Below are 16,431 nucleotides of genomic sequence, written 5' to 3'. Positions count from 1 at the left end.
TTTTTCTTTGAATTGATTTTGTTCCTCCTTCTTCTCCATGGCTTTCTTTCGTTCGAACGCACACACGTATAGATATTGCAGCGCGGCAAACTATACAGCAGCATCAAAGACTGCACACGTATACACTTGCGCCTGCTTTATGTCGTTCGAATGGCCCTATATAGTATATCGGACGCGTGTTGTAAACGCCCCCTCTTTTCCTTAGCGCGCTATCGTGTAAGGGCATCGATGAACAAACACGCCAGGTGCTTGGAAGACATATTGAACTGCGCCGCGTTGCAGACGATAACGCAAATCTACGGGGGGAAAAGACGTCTGCTTCGCTTGTCTCTTTTTTTCTTCTCCTTTTTCTTTTCGTATGTTTTCGTACTCTTGTCGTTAAAAAAAAGTGTAATGTCGCGAAGCAGGCGATGACAGAAACAAGGCGGGGTCTCAAGCTCACCTCAGATAGCGGGCTGCAGTCACGAAATTTAAAGGCCTGACCACACGTACGCGTCGCAGCGCGTCAGCGCGTGGCGTGTAGCCGCGCGCCCTCTTTTTTCATAGGGAGAGGGCGCGGTGCCGAGCCTACAAGCCACGCGCTGCAACGCGTACATGTGGTCAGGCCTTTAGTCTCTCGCAAGGGCCGGAACAGTGAAGAAGGTTGAAGCGAGGAGAGATCGGGGAAGGAGGGATAGAGAAGAGAGTTTGAACACAATGTCAGCTAATGTTGCCATTCGAAGGAAGGCCTTTGCCGTATCTCATATATGGGTCATATCTGAAGGGGATTTGACGTCAGGTTTCGAGAAAAATATCGATACTGATCCGCAGAATTACTGACATGTGGGCGCCGATACTGAAATGTAGCGTTTCTGTTCACGTGCTGTTATGTTTTAACACCGAGTGACCGCGTGGGGCGCCTTACGAAAACACTGCTTCCGACTCTTGAGACCAGTCACGTCTGTATACCTCAGGAACATATTACAGCAGAGCTATTATATGCTCGAGGTTTGCCGTGTGTCGTAGATAAAACAATTATCATCACGAAACAGCTCGGCGCTCTCTTCGTCCTCTTCTGCTTCGCTCCGTGAACAGGTGCGCCGATTTGTCCGGCGTGGGATGCGATAACTCTGGTGGGCGAGAGAAAGAGTTCAGAGAGAGAAAGAAAGAAAGAAAGAGAAATTCTTGGCGAGGTGATTCGAAACCGCGTACCCACGATCCGAAGGCGAGCACCGTAACCGCTCGGCTATCCAGGCACGCGAGGAGAGCATAGCATTGCCTTGCACAGTATAGTGTGGCAAGGGAGTGGGAAAGGGAAGTGAGTGTGAGGAGGAGATATGTGATGGTTAGGAGGAGGGAAAGGAGGAGGGGAGAACGAGTGCAGAGAGAAGGGAAAAAGATAGAAAGGACGAGAGAAATAGATAGAAGGCGAGAGTACGACTACAGAGAGAGAGAGAAAGAAAGACATAGAAAGAAATAGAAAGAGAAAATAGGGAGGAAGGGAAGAGAGAGAGAAAAAGATAGAATAACAAAGAAATAGCGAGAGAAAGAGACACAAAAAAGACAGAAAAAAAAAGTAGGGCTAGCATAGTCATGTATAGCATAGTATAACAAGGGGTGGGAAAGAGAGGTGAGAGGGTAAAAGCCAAGCCAAGCCAGGACCAGTTATGTGCCCACCCAGCCTTGCGCGACTTAGTGCAGGCTGCGCTAACATTGTTTAAGAAAAAAAAAATATATCGGACGAAGACAGTCATGTGCGGGCCGGGCCGATAGTGAAAGGTAAGAGCGGGCCGCGTGTTTGAGAGCTCTGCTGTGTAGGCACCGTGTGCCCGAGTTGGACCTCCTCCACAGCAGCGCCGAAATGCATAGCCTAGCGAGCTGAACAAGCGAAGGGTAGACTTGACAAACATCAGCCGTGATATTGAATTTATATTGAAAGGCAAGAACACCATGCAACGCAACGCGATTCATTAGATCGGTGACCACCTCTTGTGTGCGCTGTGTTCAGTGATCGGAAAAAAGAAATCTGGAGCAGTGTAGCATGCGAAAACTGCGATATATGTGAGGCACGACGTCACAGATCACCAAAATTTGTGACGTCACATGATGACGTCGCCACATGCCATCGTCGCTTGGTCAAAGGTGGCCGATCGCGGAGGCACGGCAAAATCAAGTGAGGTGCAGAAGCAATGCCTCCGATCTTGGAGGCCGTGTAAAACCACGTTAGGTGCAGAAAACCTTCGCAGGGGGCCGGGGGATGCTTAAACGAAAAAGATGAAGATGGCCTTCGCCTTCGAGTTGTCTTAGGCGAATGCATGAATGACCCTGTAAGTTGCTTTTTTTTTTCCTCTTTGGCTTTGAGACTCTCTTCTCGCCGAAGACGTCCGCCATGATGCTGCTATAAAACAGCGAATCCCACCCATGGACAAAAACGGCTTCCAAGCGTGGCATGTTCCTTTTTGCTGCGCCTATATTGCGTTGCTGTCGCTCGATGTATACATGCGCGTAATATTACACATTTCGCAAACTCACGACGCGCGCGCGCGCGCGCGCGCGCGTTTGTGTGTGTGTGTGTGTGTGTGTGTGTGTGTGTGTGTGTGTGTGTGTGTGTGTGTGTGTGTGTGTGTGTGTGTGTGTGTGTGTGTGTGTGTGTGTGTGTGTGTGTGTGTGTGTGTGTGTGTGTGAGCTCACGCCATAGCCCAAAAGTCGTGGTGACCGCGTCCAATTCCTTCGGTGTTCGGTTGTTTGCATAACGGCGGCGGAACGGGTCTTTAAATTGTAGTCGGGTGACCCTTTTATTATTTCTTTTTCTTCTTCTCGTTGTTTTTCCTCAGCTTTTGTGAGGAACGGGGTAGGAAAGTCGAGACGAGATGCTTGTTTTGTTTTTTTTTTCTTTTTTTAGACGTTGTCTGGAAAAAGGGAAGCAAAACAAATGTTGGCAGTTTATACATATGGCGAACGGCATTGGTTTTGTAAGAACGAGTTAGACACAAGCGACCGTTAGGTGTTTCGCATTTGGACGAAGCTGGTATTACAGCCTAAAGAAATAATATGAAAATGATTCTTAAATAATAATAATAATTCTTGGGGTTTTTATGCATGGAAAACACGTTGTAAGACGCGCCGCAGTCCGTTTATTATGCGTGTATACAACTTTCTGTAATAAACCGTTCGTCGAAGGTGGCTTTGCCGCATTGCGTGGCACCGCGGGGAGAAGCTCGCTTTAGGGATTGGCCCCGTTTTACAGATATGGTAAGCGTGTTTTATTTTTGATGTTAACGAAACAAGTATTGCAATGGATTCTCAACATTCTTCGTGCGTCGTTACGAGTTTAGTCATTTAATTTAGACTGGACCAAATCTCTGTATTGCGCAACAGAATAATAAAATCACCACTTATAAAGTTTCTAGTTCCTAATTTTCACAAGACATTGTTTTTGCTATAATTAGTCTCGCTAGCTGTATACAGTTCTTGTACTTTGCCACTGTGTCTTAATTAATATCTGTACTTTATTAGTTTTTCGTTGTACTTTAAGCGTTTCCATTTTTTAAGGTTCATTTGCTCGCTGTTTTGTTTTTATTTTATGCTTCTTGTTAACTATTATTAACCGAGGGTCCCGCTGCAGTCTTAATAATAATATCTGGGGTTTAACATCCCAAAACCGCTGCAGTCTTCGACTATGGTACCCTCGCCTGTATATTTTCCCGTTTCCCATTTCAACGTGCACTAGAATAATAATAAACTGACTGTGTCTTGACTTTGACCTGTACGTAATAATGTATACATATAGTGTACCTGTAACCTCTAATCTGCGCGTAACGGTTGATGTAGGATGCGGAGGGGGGGGGGGGGGGTTCAACCAATCCAAAAAGGGCGGTTGAAGCCCCCCTCCCTCTTTCCCCCTTGGAAAAAAAATTTCTGGCTACGTCCCTGGAGTTGAGGTTTTGGTAAAAAGGTCGCGGATATATATAACTGTGAATTAAGGACGGAGGGCAGGAGTTTGAAGTGGACTTCTCGATTTGTGGTGCAGACGCCGTTCGGCAGAGGGCTTTTCATTGGCGATGCTACAAACGCGGCGGCCCGCTAAAAGGACGCACTCGCATTTCACGCGTTCTGCTAGCTAACCTCGCTGCTGTGACGTCAGAGGGGTGGCCGGCGGCGGCGGCGGCGGCGGCGTTGCATTGTCCAGACCACACGCGTGGCTGGCCGCTGGCCAGCGTACGTCGGAGAGCTCCTCGATCGGCCGGACTCGTACGTGGCTTGCGCCACATCCGAGTGCCAGGCACGCGGCCCCACTCACGCTGAAGGAATGCTCAATGACCTCGCGACTAGACGATCGCCAGTGTCTGCCCCCCTTGCTCCTTATTCCCGTGTCTTTAATCGAAAGTGTTCGAGAGGAAGACATCTTACACGATATATAATGCGCAGTGCAGTTTATTTAAAGATAGTGGTCAATGACCAGTTAGGTATCATCATATAGTTAGAGCAAAGAATGTGACGGCGCGAATGGAGCAAGGTCAACAAGGGAACGAATGCCACGGGACAAGCGCTGCGCTTGTCCCGTGGCGCCAAGTCTGCCCCGTGCCTTCACTCAAACAGACCGTCATTGTTTAAACCACGGGGTTGTGGCCACGCAGGTTTTCGGGGATGATGCTACGGTCACCCGAGGACCACTCTCGTTTCGTTCCAATAACTGTTCAGTTCCATGACCTTTACCACCGGAAAACTGGAGACCAAATGTATGTCTTGGTGAGAACCACGCCGTCACATCATTTTCATTTTTTTTGCATCCATCGCGAACCTTGTTTTCATACGGACTCGGCCCACTGCAAGGTCGTTGGGGGGGGGGGGGGGGGGCGATGAAATATCGACCCTCCCTCATTGGAGAAACCTGTGATGATGACCATATACACTCGACGCGCGACAAAACCAAGAAGGAGGATGTTATAGTGCGTTACAAATAGTGCTTGCTGATAGCGCGTATAGGCGTGTGCTGTATGGGGGGGGGGGGGGGGGGGCAGCGGAGGGGGAGGGCTAGCCTGACAACTACCCTTACCCCCCTCCCAACATCGCTGAACGAATTGGTCGCCGGTTGCAATATACGAAACAGAAAGCTCACTTGCGCGAACCGCATGATTTATTTCGAGTGAAACACGTATTTGGACTTTCATATTTTACCGCAGGGACTATCAGGCAGGTACTTTCTTAAGCTGACAGTTTCACTAAAAACAACGATTTAACGTATATCCGTGTTTATCATTGCCGGACGCGGACCGTGTTCAGGCCTTTTTGCCGTCATGGTAGGGCAGCTCGCATCGAGATGTTCAAGGGACAGGACCGTCAGGAAACAGGGAGTTTCGTGCGCAGCCACCAAAGTCTTCGCAAGCGGCAAGTCACTCGCTTACACCTAAGACAAAATGTCAGCTCCGCCACAGTCATTTCCGCCCCTCCCACAGCGTACTCGGTCCAATAGCACTTACTCATTTTCGTGACATCAAGCCCTTCTCGCTTGTTAACTTTGCCATACAGACACCTTTGCGTCACTGGTTTTAGGTCAGAAACTTGAACGTGCCGGTAAATTTCGTCAGGAATTCTGACATCGCTGCGCTGCCAAACTTAATGTTTTAGGTAGTCAATACGAACCTTTAGCCACTAATATGCGTAGTATTTACATTAGCCGATAAAAAGTACTAACGGTTCGAGCCGAAACCAGCTTGCACGACCGTCTTTCAGAGGTGGTGAGCATGCGCGCCGCAGTTCTCTGGGCGGAGCTGACATTTAAAAGACATGGCATGCGCTTCTTGTGTATTCGTTGTCTAGAGCACTTGCCCGCCTATCCGTTATCCTTTCTACCGTACGTCATTTCAATTGAGATATATGAGTTCCCATGCGCTGCTTGCAAGATAATAAACGTTGCACTACCGAATTCGCTCACCCCTCCTCTGACCCATTATTATAGGGGAGGGGGAAGAGAGGATTGGGGTACATGGCCGTCTGGCCGAGGCTTCCCAGTCGGAGCGCCTTACTGGACTATGTTTTCAAGCGCCAATTTAGGGCGCGCTCGAGCCGGAAACAGGTGCTGCGTGGTCTTGTGGGCGGAGCCCGTACGGATGATTATCAGCTCGTCAGCTGCATATTCATTTTCCCGAAAACAGCGTTGTGACAGCGCTAAGAGCCCGCACCCCACATCGCTTTGTTGTATGTTTCACATAATTCACATAAAAACAGCGCAAAAAGACAGTACCAGTGAAAGAGCACAGACGGCAGCGCTTGCGCAGCATATAACAGAAGGAACGATAAAAATGGTAAAAAACACAATGGTGTGAATCATACAGTTTCTTACAATAATATACCTATGGTGTGAATATTGTTAAGGCGAAAGCAAAGCCAGTCGCACTAGCCCTAGCAGTGGCGCATGCGGCCGCAGATTCTACCATTACAGAAATCTGTACCGATTCCCAAAGCGCATATCGATAATTCCGTCAAGGCATAGCCCCAAACACGGTTTCACGCATTTTGCGAAACATTCCTTCGCTTCCCCATCCGGTGACTATCACGTGGGTGCCTGGGCATGAGTGTATCCCCGGGAATGAGCGCGTTAATGCGCATGTCCGAGGTCTTTCCATCCGGACCCTCGAGGATCACTCACCCAAACCCGTGACAAAACCAGAAGAGGGAATCTGCACCTACCATCAGATTACGTCCTATTACAGGAACGGCAGACGAGATTTACCTGCCCCTCACTACTCCCTTAACCCTAATCAGAGCTCGGTCTGGCGCCAGCTCCAGACGAAAACATTTATTTCCCCCTATCTGGCACATCTATTTTACCCAGGTCTCCATCACCCACATTGCACCACCTGTGGGGCTCCCCGGGCTGATCTTTTCCACTGTTTGTGGAGCTGCCCAAAGCCCCTAGTGGTAGACCCTATTCCCAATCCTTCCCTTTCCTCGTGGGAGGCCGCTCTTCGGGCCACTGGCTCGGACGACCAGCTGACGCTGGTGAACCGGGCCTGCCTAGAGATGTCGGCCAGGGGGCTCCCGGACGTCTAGGAGCCCAACCACACTCACTTTGAATATTTCAAATAAAGTTGTATCCATCCATCCATTAGATGCCTCATCAAACGCGAAAATTGACCGTCGGCGTCCCGGGGCGGCGTCGGCATCAACACGAGTGATGCAAGAATAATCATCACGTGATGACGTCATCATGACGTTACATAGCGCCAAATTTGTTACGTCATCGTGACGTCATCACGTGACATCGTGTTTCGGTCAAAGGTGTGCCGATCACGGAGTCAGTGCAAAACCAGGTGAGGTACGTGCAGAAGGCTTGCAATGCCTCCGAACCTGGAGGCAGTGCAAAAATGGTGCAAAACCACGCTAGGGACCCTGTGAGTTTTTTTTTATTATTATTTCGTCAGTACGAGCGAAATAGCGGTCGCGACGCAAACATCATTGCGGCAAACACGACGAACGAGCAGCGTTTTTTCACAAACGAACAGCGCGGAGCGCCGCACGCACGTTTCGAGTTGTTTTGCCGCCGCGATTTCGGCGTTTTCGCCGCCGGCCGGGCGTTTTCTTCCTGTTTGCCGTAGCATGTTCGCGCACCGCAGTTCACGACTTTCGCCCGCGGCGCGTTTCGCCCACCCACGTTCGATACGGTTTCGGCTCGACACCGTGACCTCCGTATCGCTCGCTCCGCGCGAACATGTACGAAAACGGGTTTAGGAAAGAGAGAAAGGAGCTTTGCGCATGCGTGCGCCACGTACCGTACGTGATTGTACGTAACGGTTCACGTGACGCGTCACGATCTTGATGTGCTGGCGGGCGCGAAGGCGATGCCTTTTATCGGTCACGTCTCTCACACACCATTGCTTTTGTTGTTGTTGTTGATGTCTAGAGCAGGGTCTGGGGAAGTTCCGATTATTATTACTAAATGACTACATTTATAGGACTATACAGGGTGTTTTTGTTTTAGACAATACAGATTTTTAATAAAAATCCTATGACAGTAAGGCTCTTGCCGTTTTCGCACATGAACTATATGTCTAGGCGGAATAACATTGCCGCAGTTAAAATGACACTGTTGCCACTAATTAACAAAAACTCGTTAACTAACTTTTAAATTGGTGACTTGAGGGCAGGCGTTTATATTAAAAAGTTGAAGCGCATGCAATTTATCGCACACACATTTTTTAGAAATCACGAAAGTTACATGTACTTCGAGATATTCATCATCAAATTTCAAGCGTGGAATCGAAACTGATCGCGTCCAGTGCACACAAAGTGCGGCGGAACACCAGGACGACACGTGACAGGGAAATCATGAAATTAGAATGAAGGTGCACAGAAGCAGAATCTGGCCAAAAAAATCGGCAAGCATTCTGAAATACACAAGTAGACAGCTTAATGTTTGTGTGCGATGGGTGGTGCTTATGCATTCTTTCTTAAAAGAGGTGCGAATAACTGTTTCACATGTCTGCTAGAAGTGCTGAATTGCACCAGGTAATCTTGTACCAAATTGTATCATTTTGTACCAGTTAATGAAGGCTTTGACATGGAACGGCAGTTAACCTTATTGTTTCCTTACCTTGATTGTTCTTCAGAAAACTTATCTGTCCATAGATATATATGCCATTGCTTCCCAATAAATGTTCAGTTGATAGTCTGCTCTCGTTCCTGTCTTTTTGTAGTTGTCGTTGAGTTATGCGCTCTCATTTTCAAGTAACATGAATCACCAACTTGCACAATCAGCCATTCTGTGAAATTGTTAGCCTTGCACCTCACCCTCTGTGCACAGCTGGCACAGCTATACACCGATCCTAACGCGAACCCATTGCGCGTCTCGTCTATTTGCAGAGGTGGAACTGGGGGCACAATGCGTTGTCGAGATGACCGAGGGTCAGACCATCCTCTACAACAGCAACAAGGGAGAAGGGTGAGTCCCATTCCCTCCTCTCCACCTCCTCCTCTTCATCTCTCCAGGTGTTGTGCAGCCCTTGCATTATGCCATTCACTTCCAAATGCATGCTGCATTGTCACTGCCAGCATTGACACTGACCATTGTGCGTGGGCACCAGTGCGGAAACACTTTATCCAGCAGAGAAAACGGGACGGGAGGGGGGTGTCTGTATGCACGTGCGTATAGTTCCACTTTTATATTTGTTTGGCCTGTCTGTCGCGTGTCTGATATTGCAGGTTTTGGTGCGTCGTTTGAGGTGCTAGGCACACAATGGCAAAGCCCCGTGATTTTTCAGCCCTGCCTGACAGGCAGGCCGAATGCAAAATTGGTCTCGGGCCATTATCGAAGCACCGGAGCGTGCAAACAGCGTGGACGTCGTTTCTGCGCCGTTGTTGGTGGCTTGTGCTCTTGTGCGTCGAGAGCAGCACAAAATTGATTCTCATCATCTGAAACTAGTTTGGTCAGCATCACTAGTTCTTCTTTTGTTTATTCACATACTGGGGTATGTGCTGGAAGACGCACGCTCTCCTTCTTTATGAACTTGGAATGGCTGTTGCAATAATGCCAGAAGGAATAGATGTGTGCTTCATTTGAGTACAGAATTCGGAGTAATTGGAGAACAAGCAATTCCTGACAAAATAGAGTGTAAGCTCGGGCATGTTGGTAATCCGTGTTAACTTTTGTAGCACACTAAAGGAACAGGACAAAGAGGGGCAATGCAGACACAGTGCTAATTTCCAACACATGTTTTATTTTTTGACAACTTAAGGGATGTTCTAGGCACTGGTCCCATAAGTGCTTCAAGCTCTCACTTTTGTCAGACAGTCGTGGTTTGAGTTATACTTATGCAGCTGCATTAATTTCATTTGTATCACAACAGGCATGGTGTCCAGTACAGTCCACTCTTAAATTTGGGAGCACATAATTAATACGCTGCCATTAGTTATAGTCGATTATTGTGATTACAGGTCACGAAAGCCCGCAGAGTGCATTTCACTGTGTGTATGGCTTGTCTGATGCATCGTATCAACATCATTTCCTGGTAAAGTTGGGATGCTGCACTTTGATTTACTTAAACAGCTAAGTGCTCCTAACAGTGAATCATACTATAGAGCAAAGCAGTTTGCTAATTCCATGCTTGATTATTTTTTGTGTCTTGTGAGATCACTTTCTGTTTTTAGTCATCATTTTCCGCTTATTCCTTGTTCGTAGCTGCTGAATTTACGAAAGCAAGCTTGAAATTTTCAAAGTAAGAGTGATCATCAAAACCAAAAAGCTGTAGTGTATTGCCGACAATCTTCATAGCTTTACATTTCAAGTAAAATACAACAGCACTACTACCTGTTTAGTGTATGCACAATAAAAGACATGCGAAAAGCTTTTTTTGTCAGTGTACTTGTTTTCATTATGCTTCACAATGCCTTGTTCTTGAAGCTGGACGGTAGAGAGTGTCGTGATTCCAGCTTTTGCATTTGCGTACCTCAGCATTGCACGTCATTTGTTCGTGCAGTGCTCACTCAATCCAAGCAACATCATTGTTGTTATTTTCAGTGAGAAATATCAGAATACTGGCTGGCTGATTAAATGATATGTCCAACTTTGGCAGCAGCCGTCTTGAATTCAAGTCTTCTGTTTAATTGAGATGCATGCAATATGAATGCATGGATTGCACTGTCAGGTGGATAGGTGAAAATTAAAGAGTACTAAATTCTGACAGATTTGATCGTTACAGAGTGAGTGTAAGAACATCTTTATTTTTTATCTGCTTTAAATTCTAGCTGTGAAATACTAATCAGTTGCAGGATAATGTAGCAATTCCACTCCAGTGCTTTTCCTTTCCACACTTCATAAATGGCCCAAGCAGATCAGACGGCAGTGATTAACGGGCCTAGGCTGAAGACTGGGCGTGTTGATATAGCGTAACTGTAGATTGTATAGTGGAATGAATCAACGGGACACACAAGAAGGATTCACGCATAACAGGGCACTAACTTTCAACAATGAAATTTATTACTTTTATCACGAAATAAGTACAGAAAGATAATTATAAATGGGGGAGAGCACGTGACATAAAGTAAGCAAGCAAAAACAAACAAAATTGCACAAAGAGATCATCCACCAATGCCAGGCCGCCTAGTGACATAATCATTTTACTGAGGTTAACTGAAAGGATGAACAAGGATGCACAATTTCTGATTATGACGCGAGGAAATCTATTTCCTTTATACTAAGGTCAACTGATGGCATGCTTATGTATAAGTCACCCAGGCGCAATTTTAGCGGCTTCAGTAATCTCACGCCTCATTTCTTGGCAATTTTTTGGCTATTTCATTGTTGAAAGTTAGGGCTCTGTCGTGTGTGAATCCTTGTGTGTCTGACGATGCGCTGCACTATAGATCACCTACAGATCAACGAGCCTTATGCAACGAGTATGTTTAAGGGAAAGGAATCCTTGCATTATACTGGCCCTGATGTACGCAAAGTTATGTCACGTGACTGATTCAAGTGCAGTCACGTTTTATGTGAATGCAGCTTCACAAGTAGGTGACTTGTTTGTAGTATGGAGATCTCTAATAGTCACTAACCTTTGGTGTTTTTTTCTTGCGTGTCTATTCCACCTCTCTGCTTCAATTGCTGACCTCTACTGGCTTAGACGGAAACACCCAAAGGTGAGATGCACTTCACTTGTTAATTTCCAGTAATCATGCTTGCTTACAGTGCTGTAGTCTCTTTTCAGCATATTTTCCTCATAACCACAGCAGCTTCTTATTAAAGGTTTTGTAAGCTTTCTTCAAGCGCTTGTAAAAGAGATATGCGTGCGGTAGCACCTAACTAACAACTGAAGCTGATATTTTCAGATCTGCTCTTAAAATCGTATTTTCATTATGGCCACGAAGGTGATCGTTAAAGAGTTAAGCAATCGCCGCTAATCACGTAACAAATAAGAACGCAAGAGGTGCTGGAGGCTTGTTCGGGCAATTGCCAACAGCTTGCAAGTGGTTTCGTCTACTCGGAGAGCCTCAATTTAAAGGTAAAAGTTGCTCCATGTTAGCTGCAGGAAGTGGTTTGGTTTATTTTTGCTTTGACCAGTGAAGAGAAGTGGGTCCAAGCTCAGTGAATCCGTTGAAAGATTCACTATCCTCCTTACTTTTTGCATCATGTGATTTGAAGGTGATTATGAACTGCACAGTATTGCAATATCACTGTTTCATTATCGTGCCGAAAAATTGTTTTGGCATACAGTTTGACCGGACCTTCTTTTTTTTCAACACCCACCTAACATTCAAGAGTGCCTTTACACAGTTGCTGAGGGATTTGAAGTTTGTTAAATGCAATTAGCAATATTTAAAGATTAATGTATGTACAGTGGAGGAAGAGCAGTCAATGGAATGACAAGGAGGTTAACTGCCCCTCGGACCGTATTTACGGAGGCTATATCTCTATAAAAATGGTAGAATGATGGTTACCGTCTGCAACATGAGAGTTTCATTCATGATGGTGTGCCATTGCTTACATTTCGACGCGTTGCCACTGCTCCGCAGACATTTGCCTTCGACCACTGCTTCTGGTCATTCAACGAATCAGACACGCACTTTGCCAGCCAGGAGCAGGTCTACTCCTGCCTAGGGACGGACATCCTGGACAATGCCTTCCAAGGGTACAACGCCTGCATTTTTGCCTACGGGCAGACAGGTGAGTCATTGCATGTTGAATTGAATTGAACTTTCTTTCTTTTGCAAAAAGTTTGCCAGTACTGTGGGGACTGATAGCCATAGGCTAGTTGGGGTCCAAAAATGTAACTATTTATTATGGCACTTTGGAAAAGCACAACTAAACAAAGTTATATAACGTCGAATATTGCTACTTGCATATTGCCAGCCTCTTGAACCATGCGTGTGTGCGCCCAACGAAAATTTCAAAGAGCTCTCTCTGCTCGGGCTGTGAGCTGAACCGGTCAGCGCTGCAACTGCTGTTGTAAATATATCTTGTAAATAGTCTGCATTGTGAGCAGCTCATCATTAATGTAACAATATCGAATAAATAATCAGTAAACAAACAGCGCATGAAATAACGACACAAACATAAACGCTATGACACTGAAAAGTACAAAAAAAAGAAAAATAAACCCTTTATACATACTAAAGATGCCAATTAGTCGTAAGACTAAGCATGACATTACATTTACAGGTCTGTTAATTCTTCTAAATAATGTTTTTATGGTACTTTAGTAAAATTGGATGATGTTTTTATTTTGAAAGGAATAACATTCCAGATTTTAATACCAGTGACTTGTAACAGAAGTTCACCATATACGTTATTAGTCCTAGGAATATTCTTCGTGTATCGTACAGATTTTGTTATACGGCAGCTAAGCCTTTAAACGGTACTTGCATCATTCTGGCATTGGCCATCATCATGTTTCTGTGTAGCCGAGGGCTTGAAGAAGTGTTTGTTCTTGTTACATTTGGAACCTAACCCTTTGTGACATGCATTATGATCGACTCTCTATAAATGCATGAAATTTGATGCCAAGGTTCTGGAAACCAAATTTAAAGCAAGTGGAAGTGCTGGAATAAATTATAGTGTATCTACAGCAATTGTAATTACCAATTATCCTTATTATTTGATAATTGTCCAAATATACCAATGTCCAATTATCCAAATAATCCAGTTATTAATATTTGTATAGTTGTTATATAGTTATTATATAAATATAATTATTGTACAGTCAGTCATGTGATATTCATTAACTGAATCTAATGACCCTCTCAAATTACATGCGATAGTTATCTGCTGGCAGCAAGCATTTCTACAAAGATAAAAAAATGTATTTTGAATTTCTTGCCGAAGTGCACAACGTCCAAAACGTTTCATTAAACATGGTAATGCCTTCGCTTAACCGATTGTGTGTTGCCAAACATTTCAACCAGAAGTGATATAAAAAAACCTTATGCAACAAGAATGCTGAATTTACCATTAGCTCACCGTTTGCGGTCTCTTCTTTGCCAATGGTGCACAGAAATTGCAAAAGTAAGTCGCATCTGCAAATGAGGACCTCATGTTCAGGAAGGAAAGCTATTGCACCTATGCACTCACTTGCCTGTATTCCTTTCACTTTTCTCTTGGCTGTCGTAGAAAAAAGCCCTGATAAGCGCATGTTGGTAAACACTGGTGGCCTCTTTGCTGCTGTTATGTGAAGGCTAGAGTTACCGAGTTAAAGAGTTACGTAGTGGAGTATCATGACACAACTTCAAAGCGCTAAAAAACAAGGACAGATGAAAAAGAGTGGACACGACAGTTTCAAGTTAGCACTCGTCGTGTCCACTATTTTTCGTCTTTCCTTGTTTTTTAGCGCTTTGAAGTTGTGCCATGATGTCTTACAAACATGCCCAAGCTTCCGTGCTTCTAATGGAGTATGTTACATCACTGGGGTGGCTAGACATATTTAATGAAAAATCTTACAGTCACGATTGCCAGAAAGTCCTGAGTGTGCAAAAAAGAAAGAACTGCTTATGTTCTCTTAATGCTCCATTTGGGCTTTTAAAGAATAATGCATCATAGCAAGCAGTGTAATGACATGTACTTTCCAACACTTGATATACCAAGATGGGAATATGGTTTCATGTCATAGTCATAATAGCTTTACATGGTTCAAAAGGTATTCAGTGTTCAGTCTGATAATTCAGCCCACTTGTGGTATTATTGAAATGATATTCAGCTAGCACCAAAAAATTACGACTATTAAAATGCCTTATGTGCCCATAAGTAAAAAAAATTTGGAATCGGGCATTGTCAACACAAATGGTACCAAAAGTTATGTGTAGCACATAGTCGCATCACCCGGTTGAGAAATAAAGTTAATTAAAGGTGAATCAAATGTGAAATAAAGGGAATAGTAGCAAGTGCATGCCATGTAATAGGGAGTTGTAATTAATTAAGTGCATGAGATGAATCAAATGTGAATTAAAGTAAATAAAGCTAAATCAAATGTGAGGTAAGAGTGAATGGAATGTTCACATCATGGAAAAGTCAATAATAAAGATGGCTGAAATATGAATTAAAATTGGGGGGACGCTTAAGCTTCGCTTTTAAGAGTTGAACGCGATAGGGATATCCTGCCCCTAGTGCGCACTTCAAACACTACGAGTGTGTAACAGAATGCGCACACTAAGGTGTGTGCCTTATGTAATGGGTAGCATGCTTTAAACCAGGGGCAGTTATGCGCGAGAAACTTTTTCGAAGTTGCGATGCACCCACTACGTGGTCTTAAAGGAATACGCGCAGTAATGTGCCTTCTGTAATGGGTGGCTGTCTTTAAACCACCAAGTCGTTATGATATTGACGTGGTGTGACGCCCGATGGCAATGTACGCTTGTACCACGCAATATTACTGCGATATTGCATCTCGTACTGTGACACCTGTATACAGGACGCGTATTTTTGGGAAGCATGAAAGTTACTTTCAGTGCAGCTCCAAGCAGAGGCGTGGCTGTGCGGTAGAACACCTGCTTGCCACGCAGACGGCCTGGGTTCGATTCTCACTCGGACCCAATATTTTTATTATTTATTTTATTTGCAGCTTTTTCGATTTTTCGGTCACGGACAAGATGATGATTTTTCGCTCACAACCAACGGTGCCGACGCCGACGGCGGAATTTCTGCGATACGAGCTCTTTAACGCTATCGCGTTAATAGTAAATCAAATGTGCATGCACAGGCTTCTGCCTGGGAAAGGGACTGTGAATTCTTTGTTGTACCATCATGTCACCAGAATTTCATTCTATTTTTTCGCCATTATTTCTGTCAGGTTCTGGCAAAAGTTACACCATGATGGGGACCGCGGACAACAAGGGGGTGATACCTCGGCTATGCGACTCGCTCTTCGAGCGCATCGCCTGCTGCGCAGACCCCAACATCAGCTACAAGGTGGAGGTGTCCTACATGGAGATCTACAACGAGAGGGTCCACGACCTATTAGACCCCAGGGGGTGAGTGTTGAGATTGGGCTACTTGGTCAGTGTTGACGGCCATAAGTTTAGAAACCTGCTTGTCAAGAGATATCAAAAGAGCTTAAAATGTCTCAGAAAAGCTCCCAAAATCCATTAAATGCAGACAACAACCTGAAAGAGGTTGAAGAGATGGTTTATTGAATCTGCATAAACCGCAGTTTAAAAGAGTCACACTGGACAGAGACACATTTATTAGAGTGTTTAGCACAGAAACCTTTGACAGAGAGATGTGAGGAGGGACACTCAGGAGAGAAGTATGTTTTTTCTTGTCTATAATGGAATAAAAGATACAGATTATTAATTTTAGTAAGTGCTCCTTTGTGCAATTGTAAAGTGTGGAAATGTATTGTAAGACGAAGTTCGTTGGCAAACCTCTTTGCTTTGCGAGAAGAATGAGTTAATTGAAAAAAGGGGATCATTCTATCTGTTGTTTAGTGTCAACTCTGTTATAAAATCCTTGTAGGTTTCCTACGTCTT

General features: G+C 45.0%; 1 protein-coding gene across 3 annotated transcripts in view; it reads left to right on the top strand.

Annotated features, from left to right (window-relative positions):
- Positions 1-16,431, top strand: part of LOC119374112 (kinesin-like protein KIF13B) — a 118,987-nt gene that overhangs the window by 45,369 nt on the left and 57,187 nt on the right. For all 3 annotated transcript variants that reach the window (XM_049420292.1, XM_037644180.2, XM_049420293.1), the window contains exons 2-5: positions 8,842-8,920; positions 11,598-11,613; positions 12,487-12,637; positions 15,753-15,933. In XM_049420292.1, the coding sequence (XP_049276249.1) occupies positions 8,842-8,920; positions 11,598-11,613; positions 12,487-12,637; positions 15,753-15,933 (427 nt within the window). The remainder of the gene's footprint in view (positions 1-8,841; positions 8,921-11,597; positions 11,614-12,486; positions 12,638-15,752; positions 15,934-16,431) is intronic.

This window comes from Rhipicephalus sanguineus, chromosome 11, assembly GCF_013339695.2.
Source record: "Rhipicephalus sanguineus isolate Rsan-2018 chromosome 11, BIME_Rsan_1.4, whole genome shotgun sequence".
NCBI lineage: Eukaryota > Metazoa > Arthropoda > Arachnida > Ixodida > Ixodidae > Rhipicephalus > Rhipicephalus sanguineus.
This window is presented reverse-complemented; position numbering and strand designations above follow the sequence as displayed.